This window comes from Chlamydotis macqueenii, chromosome 2, assembly GCF_036417535.1.
Source record: "Chlamydotis macqueenii isolate bChlMac1 chromosome 2, bChlMac1.mat, whole genome shotgun sequence".
NCBI classification, from domain to species: Eukaryota; Metazoa; Chordata; class Aves; order Otidiformes; family Otididae; genus Chlamydotis; species Chlamydotis macqueenii.
This window is the reverse complement of record NC_141557.1, coordinates 44,575,153-44,594,048: the sequence shown is the minus strand read 5'-3', so window position 1 is coordinate 44,594,048 and position 18,896 is coordinate 44,575,153. Positions and strand designations below refer to the sequence as shown.

Below are 18,896 nucleotides of genomic sequence, written 5' to 3'. Positions count from 1 at the left end.
CCCAGCATCCAGGCTTCCTTCCAGGTGACAAAGAAATTGGCCACACTTTAGGGAGTGTGAATGGAATCGCTCCTGCTCCTCCTCAAAAAATCTTGACCCATATTCTTCTTAGTGCTCTATTAAAGAGTTTACGGTAATTTATTCTCTGCCCCAGCCCTGCTCCTCCCAAAACAGAGTCTAACCAGCCTCCTCTACCATTCTTTACACTGAAGGACACAGGGAAATTTGAAGCAAAGCCTCCAGATGTAGCGTATTCCCCAATTTGCATTCAGAAAGGTTAAAGTATTTTGTCTTAAGTTATGTCAACAAACTTTGTTATGATACTTCAAGTGTATCAAAACACAGTATTTTCAAAATAGATCAAATTATTACAACCCATTCAATGGTCCACTCCCTTTCAACAATCTTAACACAAACTACATAAAGAAATGTTTCAAAGAAACATTTTAGAAATTCCTAAAAACCTTTCTTAAAGTTTGAGAACTTCAAAACAAGACTGTCATTCCAATATAAAATGATTTTTTTTAATTATGTCATTTTTCACCACATAGGAAGCTTTAACAAGCTCTAATGATGATTGCTCACCTCTATTATGGAGCCGAGACACTATATTCCCTAAAATCCCTTTAAAGTAGACACTAACTCAGTCTTCAAATGGATTTGGACACCAATAGTTACAGTCCCCCTGCACCAAGTTAAAAAGCAATTAGCTTAGCGTTAATGAAAATGTAAAGGTGCTCACACTGTCTAAAGTTAAAGATCCCAAGCATAATCAATACAACTGTTCAAAGCAGCTGTATTAGGAGATTTTCTCTCCATACCCTATATACAGAGCCTAATAATCTATTCTGGCATCTTAGAGGTTTGCAGTCTGATAGTGTTAATACCCTTCTAATAGCTACATCCCAAGACAGCAGTACTCTAAAAGCTCGTATGGTAAAACACGACGGCATGCATGTCTGGATAGCATCAAGAGAGGAATGTGATGCATACTTGCAAAAAAGTATACAAACCAGTTTCTAGGTGACATGTGACCCCACAACACATTTGCCCCAGACTTTTATGTTTGTTTTTTTTAAACAGTTGTTTATGGGGATTTTGTTGCTGCTTTTTGCTTGAAAGTAAGATATACAGCGTAAATGTACCATAATGGCTCTCAGTAACAAGAGGAAGAACTAGAAAATGTGCTTCTAAAATAAATGTTTCACTGTCTTTTTGCACTGCAATGTATTATTTTAAATGCAGATATTTTTCCACTCAGAAACTAGGGCACCAGGAAAAAAAAGCCCAAATCTTTACATGTCTATGGGATACATAGCACAGTATCAATTAGAGGAAATCTAAAAATGTAGTGGTAGACACTTGTGTTTGAAGTACCTACGAAGGCACCTGAAAACCAGCCAATATTCTTCCTGGATCCTGAAACCTGAAAGTATTAGATGAGAACTGCCAGGCTTCTGGCTCTGAAATTCAGACTAACTTTTTACCACTGAATTAATGAAACAACCCTGAAGAACTGAGAATCTAGCATATATTATTGTAGGGAATGCACAGATGCAAGGACAGGAGATGAAGTCCCAACTGCTGACACACACACACTCATCTTGAGAAAGACTCTGTATATATTCCAGTTGGCACATTATAACCAAAGGTGACTACATTCACTTGAGCTTAAGGTTCCAGTGGATGACCTAGTTTTGCCTGTCTACAAAATGAAAACAGAGAGTGAACAACTGAAATAGAAATGTAGTCCTGTTCCTTTTAATGTTATCTAAAAAGTACATGAGATCCATGACCAGCTCCTGGTAACATCACATCGACATACCAGAGAAAGGCAAAACAAAACTATCAGGCATTAGGTTCAATTGTAATTTGGATTTTCTTTGTTATGGCCAATTACAGAAGACAGTGCTGACCTCAATAGCAATGTTCTAGTATCACAGAAAACTGTGGGGTTTTAACTAGAAAAGACAGTGTATTGTTTACAAGCTCAGTTTGTCCAGGATTCAGAGATCATTTTGTCACACGCAGCTACAGTAGGTGTTTTAAAAAGCAGCCTCCCATTCTACACAAAAAACACAAGACAGAGGAGGTTACACATCTGCATGTGGAGCACACAAATAACATGTTCATGTGAAACCATGCACTGCAATGTAAAAATACCTGAGCTAACAATAAATAGGTGAATTGGTCTCCGCAGCTGCATGCTGGTTGTTTGTTTTTTTTTTTCCTGATATGTGAGGTAGGTTAGAAATCCTATCTAGCATGGTATAGTCAGAAACTCTTAAAGAACACTGCCATTGCAAAATCAGCTCCGTAGAATCTCGGTATCCTACTGAAGCTCATCTCATACGATTCTGCACCTCTTGTGATCTCCACCACTCCCTCTATGCAATTACTTTTTAAAACAGAAATTTTCAGTAGAAAAACTTAGTTCCTTACTTTCCTAAATTGGTTTGGAATGCTTCTTAAGTATATTGTAAAATACACCTTATTTATGCAATAAAATGAGAATACTGTATGGACAGTGAAATAAGGCAACATTACCGCTCCCTCATACATACTTAGCTCTCAAAACAATTATTTCAAACATGCTCAGCCTGTTTACAATTTCTGTTTATATTACAGCCAAGGTAATTGTTTATTTGTGAGGGTATTTCATCAATGAAAGAAATCCCAGTGTTGCAACAACAAACACCTCCAGGGGATGAAACAAGGTTTCATGCAGCCCAATGTCCTTTAAAAGTGAGAATATAAACAAAGTACGTTTGCACACACAAGGACAACAGACATTACAAGTTGCTACGTTACTGGCCATACCAGGAATTTCAAGCTATCTGAAAAGGAAAAAACCATTTTCCTGGTGTTGACTGACATACATTGGCAGGTTGGAAGGACAGATGACTCTTAAAACTTCCCTCTCTCTGCTATACTTCTTAAGCAGTGATAGGTTAACAGAAAATTAAGCACTATCTGAAATGCTACAGTTTACAACCCAATATGTAGAGGCAAACCAGCACTGTTTTCTATTTATTCAATAGTCTGTGCTGTACACTGTACTACCAGTGACTGTTCCACACCCCACCCAGCCACCCCAGCTCTGCCACCACAACCCGTGGTGATAGAACAGCTTTACCTAGCTAATCTTAATACAATATAAACAGGAATTAACAAAATCCCAGGATTGAGGTATTTATACATCTAAACCAAAAACAGAATCTCCCTTGCTGATTTTTCCTTCAGGCCAGTGATGCTTTTCCCTGTTCTGTGTGTCAGTTGCTCTTACCTGTTGTTTGAGAGCCTCTAGAGATTCGAACTCCAGTTTGGCTAGTTTTATCTGGATATCTCTTGGTTTATCCGGAATTACAAACGCCATGATAAACTTTATTGCTAGTAGCAAGTGCTGGAAAGAAAATAAAAAGAAAAATATTATTCTATAGACTTTGAAGCATGGAGAGAACAGCATAATATTATTTCAAATTTTTGTAATAGAGGTATAAACAATTATTTCTTGTGACACGTACAACACAGATAGCATACCATAACCACATTGAGCCTCAGCTACTCCATTTTTTTTCTATTTACAGTCATTCATAATTTGAATATAAACACATATTGTTTGGCTTATTTCCATAATAATCCTATTTTCACTATGTACTATAAATTTCTAATTCAATTTTGTCTTTGTGATTCCAGACAAAATAATAGCTTTTAAAACATATTATTGGTGCATAGAAATTGAATTATGGCAGCCAGCACACACAGTTTCATAGTGAAATTTTTACATATATATATGCACACATATAATTATATACAATTAGATGCAATTATAACAACATACATACGTGCATGCATATATGTATGTCATGAGCACATTGTAAAAAATATGAACAAACACAGGATTTCTGCATTAGAGAAGTTATTGAAACCTAAAAGCACTCCTGAGAAAGCAGAACAAAGAGAACAAAACAAAGTAAAATACGGTCTTTAAAGAAGTGGCACACTCATGAACAGAAACTTTCCTGGAAATGGAGAATCATTCCACATATAAGATGCCAAATTAGTAATAATTTATCTGAAAATATTATAAACTTATTTAAGAGAAAACAAGCATGAAGTTCTGTTGAACCTAGTCATTGACCAGTCTTTTTAAATTTCACTTAAACATGCATCATTTCCCTCATTTCACCAAAAACAAGTACCAATCTGTCAAGTCAGTGATTTTGTTTCTTCATTTATGTCAAATATAAATATCATCTAAACAACAATCATTAAATCTTATTTTATCAAGGGCTGAGTCAACAGTATGCTGCATGTTTGTATGCAGGAACTTGCTCCTAGCTGAGAAAACCCTGACCAATATAAGGGAACACATAAATATATGTACTTAACTTTAAGCATGTGCTTAAGTTCCACTGGCACGATACTTGTAGACATGCTTAAATTTAGATTGCATGTCCAAGCTACTTATCAAATTTCCCTGATTTTTTTTCATAAAATGGAACAGAGCAGTGCTCCTTTCTGAAATATATTTTGCTCAACTATGTGATCTTGATGGACTTGAGCAGGTGAATAACAACATAACAGACTAAAAATCCCTGAGATTCTGGAAATATGTGAGCAAGAAGCTAGCAAAACACTACAGACTTTGCAGGAGTGATAGTGAAACTCTAAATAAGCCAATTCCAATAAGTAAGAGTTAAAGTAAGAAATCAGACAATAGTAACAAGTAAGACAACAAAAACAAAGCCATACTTGAAATTGTTTTTAAAATGTAGTACAGAAAAATAGTTAGTAGCTCCCAGAAACAAGCGTTAGTGCAAGGCATAATACTTTAAAGAGGTGAAAGGAAGACTGAAAATTAATGCAATGCTAATATATCATAAATGAAAACCTGAGCACAGATTAAGAGGCTAATTAAGCAACTAGAATGTCTGCTGTATAACGCAATGGGTAATATTGCATTATTTAAAAAAATTATGTCAATAGTAAACCGTTCTCCCATTCATCCAAATTTTCTTTTCCCACTCAACTTAATAGTGTCTGCTACTAAGGAACTTTTCCTGCAAAAAAAAAAAAAAAAAAGCAAACAGTGTTGGTTTATGCTAGAAATACATAAGAATAAAACATGTCTCAGAGCTAGCACTGGAGGAATCTTTTAAATGGAAAAATGTAAAATGTTGAAGACAGTAATAAAAAAAATAAGACAAACAATACTCCTATGCAGAATAGAGTAATAAGGAATCACAGGTTGAAGGGGAACAACTAATCTACAGATAAAATTTTGGTTTAGAAATAGGAAAATAAGGAGATCAAATTTGGAGTAACTCAAAACTAGATATCAAGAGCAGGGTAAAATCTTACATTGAGGGTAAATGATTGACAGACCTAGCAGAAACTGAGGGATTTGGACAAGGATATTTATCTAAAAAGTTACAATGGACATTTCAGTTGAAAAAAACCCCCTCAGCATCACACAATGTAGATTCTAGCCATCCAAAGTCCTTTGGACTAGGGTTCATCTCACTTTCCTAAACCAAAGAAAAAAAAAAGTTGTTTTTTTTTTATCATACTGAAGAGCGAGAATCATATTTTGGAACTGTAATTGTTCTATTGTTGCTTTCAGGAGCCTTGAAAATATAAGCTGAGCTAGTAACTTTACACAGAGACTTCAAGGGAGCTCCAAATCCAAACAATTTTTAAGAAAATAAATCAAAATCATTTCAAGGAAAACTTAAATAATAACATGAGGACAGAGACCGACTAAGTTTTTCCCATTTTTTATAGGGGTGAGGAAGGAACAGAAGAGACATCTAGGAAAACCAGAAATAAAATCAGCAAAAATGCTGCAGTTAATCCTGGAAAACACTGTATTTTTAAAAATAGACTTAGAAGCGCAATGCGTTTTAACTGCTTCACCATGTGGAGAGTTTTATTGTTGTGTCAACTAAGCATAGCCCAGCAGTTCAGCAGTATTCCAGAGATGTGTTTTCTGGCAATAGGCTACCTGTTACCCGTATGTACTGACAACTGCCTTTGACACAAGCTAGCTGTTGGTCAGAAACGAAGTCAGTTTTCATGCTAGCACAATTCATAGCCGGTGAACACAAGGACACAGACTTAAACATGAAGGCAGAACCTCTGAACCTCTGATTCAGAAAGCCTTCAAGCCAGAGAGGGCTGAAAAGTTGGACTACAGATGGGGAAAGTCACTTCTTTTCCTTGCTCTACTGTCACCCTCTTTCGTAGGTATCCACTACAGGCCACCATAAAAATGACTGGCTTAGACAGATCTTTGGTTTACCCCTCATCAGAATGGCTTTTTAATGCTCTTTTCCCTCCCATTAAAACAAAGCTTCATCAGTCGAAGTGTGCAGAACTCTGTGGGATGTCCCTGAGTGCAAGACTGTGACCTCAGAACAAACACGGGGCTTAAGAGATTGCAAATTCAGTTCAATTCCACCTCATAACTCCCAGTGAACCTGAAAAAAGACATCAGAGCGACAGCCTCCCTTGGATAACTTCTCCAGCTGTTCCTACTTGCAAATTAGGAGTAATATTAACAAAATTGGGAAGGTAACTGGCAGAAATGATCAATGTGGGTCATATTATTCATGTAACCTTTTTAAAAGAAAATGTATCTCATTTTATTAACAGTTTATATCGCATTTTGGAATTGCCATTTGACTAAGGACCTAAGTAGTTTTTCAAGAGAAATTGAAGGAAAAAGTAGACAGATGAGTAGTTGTGTCCATTATATCATTCATATTCTGTACTGATTTCTTAATCTTGTTTTAGCATAACTCCTGCAAGTCATATCCACAAAAAGGAGACATCTGCTTTCAAAAAAGAAATTACTTAAAGGGTACAGTACAAATAACCAGAATAGACAGCAAAATTCTCCTTCATACTATGAAGTTACATTAACCATAGTATGAATATATTATAAAAAGAAAATATGAAAGTTCATCCAAATTTGCTACATAAGTAGTGCAAATGTATTTGGCCAGTATTAAAATTTCTTCAGAGTTGTTTTTTTTTTTTATTTATTTTAGGGTTTTTTTTGTTAAATCAGGTTACAAAGCCAATCATTATTTCTAACTGCAACCATTAAAAAGCGGTGTTGTTTCCAAGAACATGCCCTTCATGATTACAAGAGGACTATTTCACTGCGAGCAAAACCCAGGATAACATTCACACAAGCTGTAAGCTCTCCAATGCCAACAGCAAAGTCTCCTCCTATTTTGCAATCTGCCAAGCAGGCACAGGGAGAAATAGCAATGAGTTTCTCCCCCTTGATAAATGCAGTGCCATCAAACTCTTTGTGGTCTTGTGCCAGGTGCTTAGAGAGCCAGAAGAACTAACTATTCTGTTCTGCAAAGCCACCAACAAGAGTAGAAGCAGCAGCTGCGTTTTGCAGCAGTGGGACCCCAACCTTGTCTCTTCTAAAACAGAAAATGCAAATTAGGGTTAAAATCCTGGAATTTTGAACAGCTAATTTGATTTCTATAGTGGTCTGACTGCAGCAATTCCTGTCAAAATCTACTCAACTGGAAAAAAAAAAAAAAAAGAACATAAGCAGTAGCTGTATAACTGGTTAGCCGATAAGGTGCATGGAAAACATCAGCTTGGAGAGGCTTTAATGAAACTGTGTATCAAAAGCCTATTTTAGAGTCTAATATTTATAAAAACTTTAAATTAAAATCAGAGATCTGGACCTAGTCCAGCCTAGAACCAGTACACGCTATGAAACAAGATGGTCTCTGGTTACTAATTCTGCACAGGTAAGGAATCCCACAACAAAAGCCAACACCTGCAAACGGCACATCGCTTTGAACCTCTGTTCTCTACCGGTATATGCGAAATGCTTCTGCAAATGTAAAGGAAAGTATCACTGCAAGATCATGTTACTGTCAGAGCAGAAGGCAGCGAGATCATTAAATTCTTTGCTAGGCCCCCAGACCACTATATTCTGACATTAAACTAAGCTAAGATCAAACACTAAGAACAGACCAAAAAAAAAAAAAATTCTGTCTTTCTGTGGCAAAAGTTTTTAGCTTTGAGGGTCCTGCATTTTTCTCAAGAGTAGAAAAAAGGCGGGAGGAAAGTGAAAAATAATTCTGTCAAGGGAGTAATAAAGGCAAAGAAAAATTTCCACAAAGCTCAGGAAGTTCAATTGAATTAAATTGTCTTTAATAGACAGCTATAAAATCAATTTATGACTAAATATTTCTGCAATATACATAAAAAGAAAGCACAACCAAACTTTCCTTCCCACTTTCAGATTGAACTGGCTTCATTATAGATTCTTGCTAATGCAGCAGAACCATCACAGCCGAGGGACTTCAAAAAGGGCCTTTTTTCCGCTACTCGGGTAAATGCTGCCTTTAAAACCTCATATCCCATATATTATTATGGAATTTTTGAAAAATGGAAACGGAATCTGCCTTAGTAAAAACCTCTGATACTCCTTTCGAAATTTCATTTTATCCACAGACATGTCCAAAATCCTGGAGGGGTATGATAAAAAAAGTTATTTCAAGTTGGTTCTACTTCAAGGCTTCTTCACATCTCCCATTCAGCTTGAGGCTTTGGCTTCTCTTCCCGCAGACATACGCATTCACACACAGTCCAGATGCCCGCCACAATCTGCATGCTCCACCTACCCTGTTTATCCCCAAACCAGCAGAACCCATCTCTCCCTCATTTCAGCCAGAATAAGCTTTCTCCTCCTCCCCGCCAAAACCTCACGGAAACTCCAGGACTGAGGTGCAGCCATCCTGCCTCACACTCAGTGCCTCCTGCCACTGCAGCACAGTGAGGTCTGCCTCAGCTCTCAACTGGAATACGCTCAGTGCAGGTGAAATGTTCAGGCACTTACACCTGCTGCGCTCCTTTAAGTCTCTACAAAGCACATAAACCAAAGATATTTCAGAAACTTGTATCTTCGCCAAGTTTGGGCAGTTTTCTCATAGGAGCCTCATAAAGCACGTTTTTTAGATCAGAGGAAGCCCTCTGTCAACCTTTGCATTGCTACTTCAGAGCACAGATACAATGCGTCTTCTCAACACAACAGTAATCTTCATTTTATGTATTTATAAATATTCTATATTTATTTTCATATTTTTATATTTTCTCCTTTTTTAATAGGAGGAAGGCATTTATGTAAAAACACAAACTCAAAACTCCAAACTGAAAAGAAAAAAACATCCAGCAGGGAGACTTCCAGCCTGTCCGATTAAAATGTAGCTGAGAGAGATGCAACTAAACAGAAGCTTATTACAAAATGCGTTGGAAAGCGTAAGCAGAGACAGCATCATCCGGTCCATTTATAATTGGTAACAGGATGTCCGTTTCTTCCTCTCAGATGACGAATACACGGGCACACACACACACCCAAACCCGCAAAGGCTGCCCAAGGGAGGCTGATAGCTACGTTTCTGACAGAACATCTCACAGACCATCACAAGGGTAAGGGCAGATCGTCAATCTCCTATTGACCGCACCAGCATGCTTGTAATATCAAGCCCTGCTCAACAGAGTATTTAAGCTTATGTTTAATTTTAAGCATATCTATAAATATATTTATGTTCAGAAAAACATTTAGGTCTAGGCTTAAAAGTAAATTAAAAAATAATATCCAGGTCATTTGTTGAATCTAGGTCTTAAAATTCAGCTGCTGAATCACAATACACAATTTCTTTTCCTGGGTGCGTTTGGATGTGACATGTACTAAATTCACCTGCCTGAAGAGATGAATGCCGTGCAGTCTCCTTACATTTACGCTTCTGAAATGGTTTTCATTAGAGCAGGAATCCTGGAATGCTCTAATTTTTATTATCAATCCACTATAAAACCTCACAAGTAGAGATCTACGCTGAAAAAGATACCGGGCTTTAATATGAGGTTTTAAGGTATATTTCAATCGTGAAAACAAGCACTAAGCTACAGCATAAGAATAAGGGTTTGTTTTATTACTGCCACATGTACACTAGCCTCACTGGCCTCTAGGAGCACCGATACACCCCTCTTTCCAGTTAAGTCTAGGTCTTATGCCTCAAAACTATTGACCTGGTTTCTTTCAGAAGAAATAATTTTTTCCTAAATACTACAATTACTTCTTATACTGTCACTATTGAAAAAAAAAAAAAAGCCAATTCCAGATCAGCACTCCTGAGCAAGAAACTAACACAGAAGACAAGAAGAAGGTTAAAAAAAAAACAAACAACCCTGTAAAGATAATCGCTAGGGAAGCAGATTCTGTGCTCATGTTTCCAGGAAGTAACTGCAAAAGCAGTGGGTTAAGCAAAGCAAAAAATAAAGTAAAATACTGCAAACATCATCTCCTAGTGAGGGAGCTGGTCTCTTCTGCCCTTACATATTTTTGTACTCTCATGCTGTTTTCAAAACAGCTCTACAAGAGCAGCTGGAAAGCAAGCAAAGCAAGTCAGTCCTACTTCTGAAACTTAGTCCTGCTCTTGGAAAACCGTAGGAAGTATTTAAACCAGATGCAACTTTAAACATAAGTCATCAGAGGCAATTTGTTAAATAAATATTCTACCAACACACTCACTAATAAACTTGAAAGCACAAGACATCTGATCAATTGCATCATCATGACAACTTTTTCATCTTAGGACACCGTTATACTTTCTAGTAATTCAGTATTTTTTAAAAAAAATTCTAATTATTTATGAATTATTTCTTATTAATGCTTAAACCACAGCTGTTATACATCATATTCAGTAACTAATGAACTGAAGCATTATCTGGTTTTATTAGTCCCTTTGAAAAGATTTATATGCCCAACTGTTCTCCATAATTTTCTCCAACAATAACAATTAAGATGTGAGGCAGGCCAGAAATCTATAGAAATTGTGTCACCAACTTATCTGATGCTGCAAAGAAGCCAGGAGTTCTTATTTCTCATAATTTACATATCTGTTCAAGCCTTTTTATAGAAGTCTACTACTTTCAGATAACTTTTTCATCACTGAATTAAGAAAAAAGAGGGGCAAGGGCTGGTAAACTAGAGTGTTTTATTTACATTCCCAAGCAACATTTTCCCCTTTCTCCAGGCAAATTGCTATTTTTGCATCTACTGCTAGAAATCATACATTCAATAGGTTCTGTAAACATCCGCTGAAAGAAAAAATTATAAATAAAAGAACTTCTGATATCAATCTTGTACACAGACTTCTAACTGACTGCAGCTCAGGAAAAAACAGTTACCCTAATAATCTTGTTTTACAAACACAGTATATTCTGTGACCCAAAACATTTTATGATACAGCACACTTGCAAAACTGTCTCTATAAAACTACAACATACACAAATGAGTGTTTCAGAAATGTTACAAGACGTGATTATTCTCACATTTGTTTCATCCTCTAGTCAATCCAAAAGGCATAGAAAAAAAGCACTATAGGTGTCAAATTGTCTTGGAGCTTGTAAGTATTTGCTAATGGTTAATTTTGCATTAACCCAACAGTCTTGAAAGCAGCACGACAACGCACTCATCTCTATGTTACCATTTGATAATCCTGAAATGTTTTGGCACAACCCTTATCTCAATTTATGGCCAGCATTTAATAGGAACTGGGATAAGAGTTGCCAAAAGCCAAATTAGCTAATGCTGAATGTATTGAACAGCAGAGCTTTGATCACACTCTGAAATAAATTCAAAGTGAAAAGTGGAAGGAAGGATGCCCATGGAATTAAAATTGACAGGATGATTAATACCAAGCCATATGAAGTGCCTCTTAGCTGATTGCCAACATTACGTATTGGCTCCCATTCTGACAGGTATAGTTTATTGTCAAAATGCCCTCATGTCCCACATCAAGGAAGGGGAAAAAAAAGGCTGCTATTTTCTATTAATCTACAAAACTTACACTTTTTTCCACCTTCAAGCCATGCATTTTTCTCTATGAAGAAAGAAGCAAGTAAATTACAGTGCATGTCACTGTAATTATACATTGTGAAGAATTCTGTTTGTCAGGACTCAGAAATTCCTCCTGGGTTGTACGACTAGATGACCTGGGATTAGTAAGGAGACATGAAGCATCGTTTCTGCCAGGGGTGTGAAACTACTGTAAGTCAGTTCAGTGATAAACTGAAATTGTCATCTACTGTAGCCATCACAGATTTTGAGAACTCTTTGCTCCTGCCTCAATCAAGCCTCATTTGTCCTAGTGCAAGCCAAAGTGGACAGGTATGGAACTCCCAATTGAGTTTTGGATAGACTCAGCAAAGATACCAAAATGTACACGTATGAAAGTAAAACCACTCTACTTTAATAAGCCTTACAGATGGTTTTCCCAAAACTGTATCTTGGTTCTGGAGACTGTGAGACAATTAGATTTGTCACTCTGACATTTTTCTTCAGTTTATGCTAGGAAAAGGTGATGTTGCATCTGTATTAGAATTTAAACTATTTCAAACATTGAGGTTTTTGTCTGTTGCCTTGACAGCAAGCAACACAAAAAGTAACTGTGGTTTAGTTTTAAGAGTGAAATCTCAGCCAGTTATTCTTCAAAGATGATACACACTGAAGTTTTTACCTTTAACTGCAAATTAAAAGTTATCTGACTAGATGCACTGCACTGTATTTACAGATCTTTGCTTATTTCTCTTGCAACTACTTGGCTTTACACACAACTGTCTTATGATGCTTTCAGAGCTGATTCACAAGAACATTATTCCCATTGAAAAATCTGTTCACCTCACTACACCAAGATAAGTGAAGAACTGTATCTGAATAAACACATTTAAAACAAAACAGAATATTTCACCACACTGCAAATGCATCTCCTCTGAATGATTCAAAGTTCTAGTGTAACGCACAGCTTTCTTCTGAGTAGTCATCCTGTTGTAACTGGCACACTTTATTTCTGTTTGAAGCTGCAAGTAAATTCTGTGGGACATGGCATATTTTTTGATCTGTACCAAAAGGTGAATCGTGCAATGTTAAATAATGAATAAAATGTCACAGCCATGACACATCAGAGAAAAATAATGGTACTGCAATATATCACACAGTAAGCTGCAGATTAATTGTTGTCTCTACTCACGTGCAACTTTAATCAAAACAAAATAATTGAAATGGGTACAATAAAACTAGCTAATCTTAAACAATTCTGTAGGGAAAAATGAAATTAACAATTTTCATACTGGAAACTCATCACCTGCATTTTTTCCTGTAAAAACTAGAGGGTTTTTTTTTGTCAGAACAATGCAAAGTCAAATAATCCTTCGCTTTTCAATAAAGGTCAGAAGAAAAGCTTTCCATTCAGCTGGAGTATTTTAATTAAGCATTGCAGCAGGTGTTTGGATATGCTGCCAACTCCTGAAAAGCCTGTATAAAAACTGTATCTTGAAAAAAAAGTAAAGACCTGTACATCCTCAAGCCCTCTTTGTCTGTCTTTTCTGTGAATGAGCATTCACAAAATGACTTCTGATTTTCTCTGTTTTGGAACACCAGTACCTGCCCTTGCTATAAAAGGGTTCTTCATCAAAGCTGTTGGAAGCTAGCCATGCAATCCTCACGTCGGCTTTTATGGCCATTGCAGATCTGCGCAGCAGAGCGCAGCTCAGAGTTTAGACTTAGCTGCTGACCTGCAACACTGAGAACGTAAGTGGTCTGTTCAAACCGACAAAAAGAGAATCTTTAACTGTGAGCCAAATTCACTCTTGAGACAAAATACTGCAGTTCCTGCAGATCCCATTGTAGGTCCTATGCATGGAACTGAGTTTTTCCGCAATACCTACCTCCCAGCTTTAGCTCTCCATGCACTCACAAAAAAAGCAACCTATGCAATGCTTCCAGAATCGCTTACATTCTTAAGGCATGCAAAGCCCACGGAAAGGTGCGGACTCCAGAAGAGAGGTGGGACGAAACAGAGTGGAAGAGAGGAAGAATGAGCTGTGTTCTCCACAGTGACAGTAAGTGGTTCTATCAAGTCATTTATCAGCTGAGAATGCAAGTCAGAATGTGAATCCCAACATAAAAACCTGAAAGCAGTAACTCTCCTACATATTGGGATATACGCAGCTGCACCAGTGCAGTACTGTTCTTCAAAACTGGATTTCTATCATCATAATCCAATGCTTACTGCTTGACAAATTCAGGGGGCATCTGGGACATCTCAAAACTCAGCACGTTTGAATCACGAAGAGGTTCTCAATTGAATTCTGATGTATGAGGAGAAAGGAATATCAGCAAAAATTACAACACAGCAACAAAGATTCTTATTCACTTAGGTTTTTTTACAAGATTTGGTAGTCTGGCCTTGGAACCGCAAGCAGAACATGAAACCAATCTCAGTGGTGTAACAGCTTTGGCAGCACGCAGAGAGCACAACTTCTCATCTCCCTACAAATAGCAAGACTGAAAGAAAAAAAAAAAAGCACCACTTACAGATTCAATTAGAATTTTAAGACCATTTGGGAGTCATCTTGCAGCAAGGGCTCAGCATCACTTTGTTGCTATGAAACATTATCACATAGGAATAATCAGCCATAAAAACCTGCAGCTGACTCATTCTCTGGCTGAAATGATCTCAGCTGAGAAGGCCACTTTCAATTTGAAATGGATTAAGTAGCAATTCTGAACATGGCTCTGAAAGATGCCTCAAGCATCTCAAATGAGCAATGCTGAGATGTCAGACAAGATCTTGAACCAGTGACTACATCTGAACAGGTCCTTAAGTAACTATAATATAACATGCAAGTAGAGACAGGTGGGAAGCTGAGACTTTTCACACATGAACCTCAACAGAACTGGCCAGGGCTATCTCGGGAATCTGAAAAGTCCCGGGACTGAAGGAAGAAATCATCTGTACCTGTGACTGGTCTGCTACTCATCATTAAAATGGGGTTACATGGTACCAAAAATGACTGCTTCTCTCAGCTTCAAAACTCAAGCTGGGAATGAGAGTGTCGTAGTTCAGGCCTGATCGGGACCAGACTACGCAGTCTCTCTCTCACTCCCCCCACCTTCTGAGAGAACAGGGAGAGAAAATACAAGGAAAAACAGCTCGAGGTTTGAGATAAGGACAGGGAGAAATCCTTAAAGTTACCGTCACGGGCAAAACAGACTCAACTTGGGGAAAACTATTCATTTATTACTACAAACAGCAGGATAATGAGACAGAGAACAAGATAACCTCCCTCCACCCCTCCCTCTTCCCAAGCTTAATATTATCTCTACCACCTTCCCCTCCCTGAGCGGCACAGGGGGGAAGAGGGAATGGGGGTTGCGGTCAGTTCATCACATGTTGTTTCACGCCGCTGCTTCATGGTCGGGGGAAGAACTCCTCACATTCCTCCCATGCTCCATCGTGGGGTCCCACCCCTACGCCACAGTCCTTCGTGGAACGGCTCCGGTGTGGGTCATCTCTTCCATGGAGTTCAGTCCCTTCAGAACAGCTGTCCCAGCGGGCCCTCCACGGGCCACAGCCGCCTTCAGGCAACCACCTCCCCCGGTGTGGGGTCCTTCATGGGCTCCAAGTGAATCTCTGCTCCTCCGTGGACCTCCATGGGCTGCAGGGGGACAACCTGCTCCACCATGGTCGTCACCACAGGCTGCAGGGGAATCTTGGCCAGGAGCCGCATTACTCCTCCCCCTCCTTCTGAACTGACCTTGGCGTCTATAGCCGTTCCTCACAACAGGCTGGTAGATGCCTCTCAGGATCTTTTTTTACATCTTATTCACTTCTCATCTCCTCTCCACTTCTTGCAGCTGGGCCAGACCGAGTCGGGCCCAGTCGGCTGCCTGGCGAGAGGCCAGAGGGTGAGGCCTGCAAGGCCCACGAGGCCTGCGCCTCCCCCTCTGCTCAGCTTCTTCACATCTTCTCTTCTCTCTTTTTTTTTCTGTTTTCCCCTTCTTAAATACGTTATCACAGAGGCGTTATCACGGGACATTCTGCTACCAATCAGCTCGGCCTTGGCCAGCAGCAGGTCCGCCCTAGGCCCGGCCGAGTCCACTGAACAAAGGGGAACGACTTCTAGCAGCTTCCTACAGAAGCTACCACCTTAGGCCCCCCCTCACTAACAAAACTACGACAGAGAGAAATCTGTGAAGAGATATTACCTCACTATAGGAGTAATAGTAGTGATTTGGCCCTGTTGTGAACTAGGACAACTGCACTATGAAGCTATGCATCCTGCAGATCTCAAGTCCTGAACCAGTCCTGGGTCTGCACAGACGGACTGATGAAAAGCAGGTATTTCTTTCCTGAACCTGGGGACCATTTGTATTTATTAATTTTCCTTGTGACCAGACTGAAAAGTGATTCTCTTTCTTCTTTGAGTTAAGGAAGTGCTGGAAACAAAAGTATTTTACAGTGCCTTCCCTTCAGCTTCTAGATGAAGCAAAAATGCGTCTCCTTTTTCTGCTAAATGTGGGTAAGGAGAGCTCTTCAGGAAAATGAAGAAGCATATGGAGAAAGACTAAAGGATGCAAACGTACAGCACTGAGCAAGCCTGGCACACAAGGGCAAGGCTGTTGCTGCAAACAGAGCACACCTTGGAAATCGGCTGTGATACGCCACTACTCCACTAAAAGGGACGAGATGACTCCTGGGGTGCAGAGGCAGGTGACCACCTCTAAAAATAGGTAGTCCTGATAAATTAATGCCATTTCTGTCTTTAAAAGATACATGTTTATAAAAGTGAGATTACTGAAGATCATAGCCCTTCAAATCTTTTAGCCAACACGGACTCTCTCAACAGTTGCATGAATCTTAACTAGAACCAAACTAATAGCACACTAAACAGGCAAAACATGAATAGAATTTTCAGGGTCCAAAATGCTACTTTGCTGCAATCCTTCCTTTTTCCCTTAGAAGTCCTTTAAGAGCTGTCACTTGAGAGAATAAATCCCTAAAACCTCATAGCCTAGATTTTATCTTTTTTTCCTCTTTTTTATATCCTTGACCAAGTGTTCTCTGATAATCCAAACACACGCATCTTTAAGTGTAGAAGAAATATTCCCCATATACTCAAAAAGGTTAAAAAAAAATTACAATGGGAGAACTTGTCCTGGAAGGTTTGAGAGATCTGGCAGTACTTGAACTTGTGTGGTGGTTTGTGACATAACAATTAAAGAATTGTCTTCTAACATAGTAAATTGTCACACAAAAATCCTAAAATGTTAAAGTCATGTCAGATAACAGGCTTATAAATCAGTTTTGCTACTTATTTTCCTAACATCTCATCTAGCATTTTTACTGGGAGAAGAAATATCAGCGTGTCTCAAAAACAGGGAAAAAAATTTCTTAGTCAAACAGTATTCAAAAGTAAGATGTCCCAGCAAGGCATAAGAGTATTATGATAAAAAAAATCAACTATATTTTTCTTTCAATCCAGAATAACATTACCTTTCTTTCATAGTACTGAATGGCTCTGGGTTAGACAAGATAACTTTGCTGTATATAGCAATTTAAAGCCATTTCTAAGATGAATCATCTTAGTATCACAGATACCTAGCTCTCTCAAGCCAGAAACAATGAATGTATTTTCTAGACAGTAGAGATATATGATGAAATTATATTGTTTTGCTCACTTCCACTGCGAACAAGCACAGTACCCTGTCACCTCAAACCTGAAAAGCATCTGGATCCTTTTCAGAATTTGCAGGGATGCCAAATGTAAACTAGAGAAGTACCAAACACTGTACTGCTTCTGGTTTTGTTTTACATGTTCATGCAGTCAATGAGGTTTATTTACTGCCTACCTGATCTTTTCAAATCAGCTACTGTGTTTCAAATGCTGTATCATTAAACACATTACCCATGTGCATCACCCTATTTTAGCCTGGCTCCGGTTTTTAGAAACTTGGAGATTTTGCACTGTTCTGTGGGGAAGGGACTTCTTTGTTTTAAGTAACTTTGCATCTTTCCATGTTATATTTACTTATTTTTGTCTAACTGCTCTTGCACAGAAAAAAAGCATTAGGTAACAGGGTTCAAAACAAAAACATTTGGGGACCACTGACACTCAAGATTCTTCTGAAGATGTAAGCCAGTCTTTAGCATCATTGTTCTTCCAAGACGAACAATTAGACTTTGAAATCAGGTAAATTGTGAGAGTCTCTTTGTAAACTCGGGTTGCCCGAAGCAAATACAAAATATGCTTTAGAACTCTAAAATATGATTTCTAAAGGAAAGAATGTTATTATGTAAAGTTTTATTTAATTTTATTGCTAAACACCACAGCAGATAAAACAGAGGTTAGTTTTAAAAAACAAACAAGATACAGTTGCATTGATAGAGAGGTGCTTTGTTACCCCTGTTCTGTCAGAGGTTTGATTCCTTGATTTCATTAAGGACATGCTTGGTTGTTAGTAGGGGTAATCTCTCTGACAATGCTTTGCTTTTCAGGGACACAAATTTAATTAACTAAGGTTAGGTTAAAAGTTCACCTCTCTCTTTCTTTCCTTTCTTTTTATTTCCCACCATGCCAGAAATCTTATCTTCATATGGCCTATTAAATTTTTTTGTCTTTTGATTATTTTTTAAAGCTTAATCATATACAGCAGACCTTTATTTTAGTTTAAATTCTCCTTGATATTTTTAGAATATTGTCAAATTTGTTATCTCCAGGTGAACTTGCCACTGCACAGTAAAACTTGTCGTTTGTGCACTGTCAGCAGCAGGATACGCTTAACAATTAATTACAGGGCTTCTCTAATGAATCTGTAACTTGCACAGTCAGTTCTCAACATACTGCCTTTAAAAATGCACTCTGGCTTTCCTTGCAGACCAAAGCTCACAAGGTGCTATGCCTCTGGAGCCCTCAACTTCATTCTCTATACCTGATGTTATAGTGAGAGTACAGCCATTCACATAATTAACTTGCCACCCCTGCGTAATCCAAAAGACTGATGAACAGGA

At 38.2% G+C, this 18,896-nt stretch overlaps 1 protein-coding gene across 1 annotated transcript in view; it reads right to left on the bottom strand.

Annotated features, from left to right (window-relative positions):
• Positions 1-18,896, bottom strand: part of ANO10 (anoctamin 10) — a 123,705-nt gene that overhangs the window by 37,822 nt on the left and 66,987 nt on the right. The window contains exon 12 of the mRNA XM_086742760.1: positions 3,287-3,403. Coding sequence (XP_086598886.1) covers positions 3,287-3,403 — 117 coding nt within the window. The remainder of the gene's footprint in view (positions 1-3,286; positions 3,404-18,896) is intronic.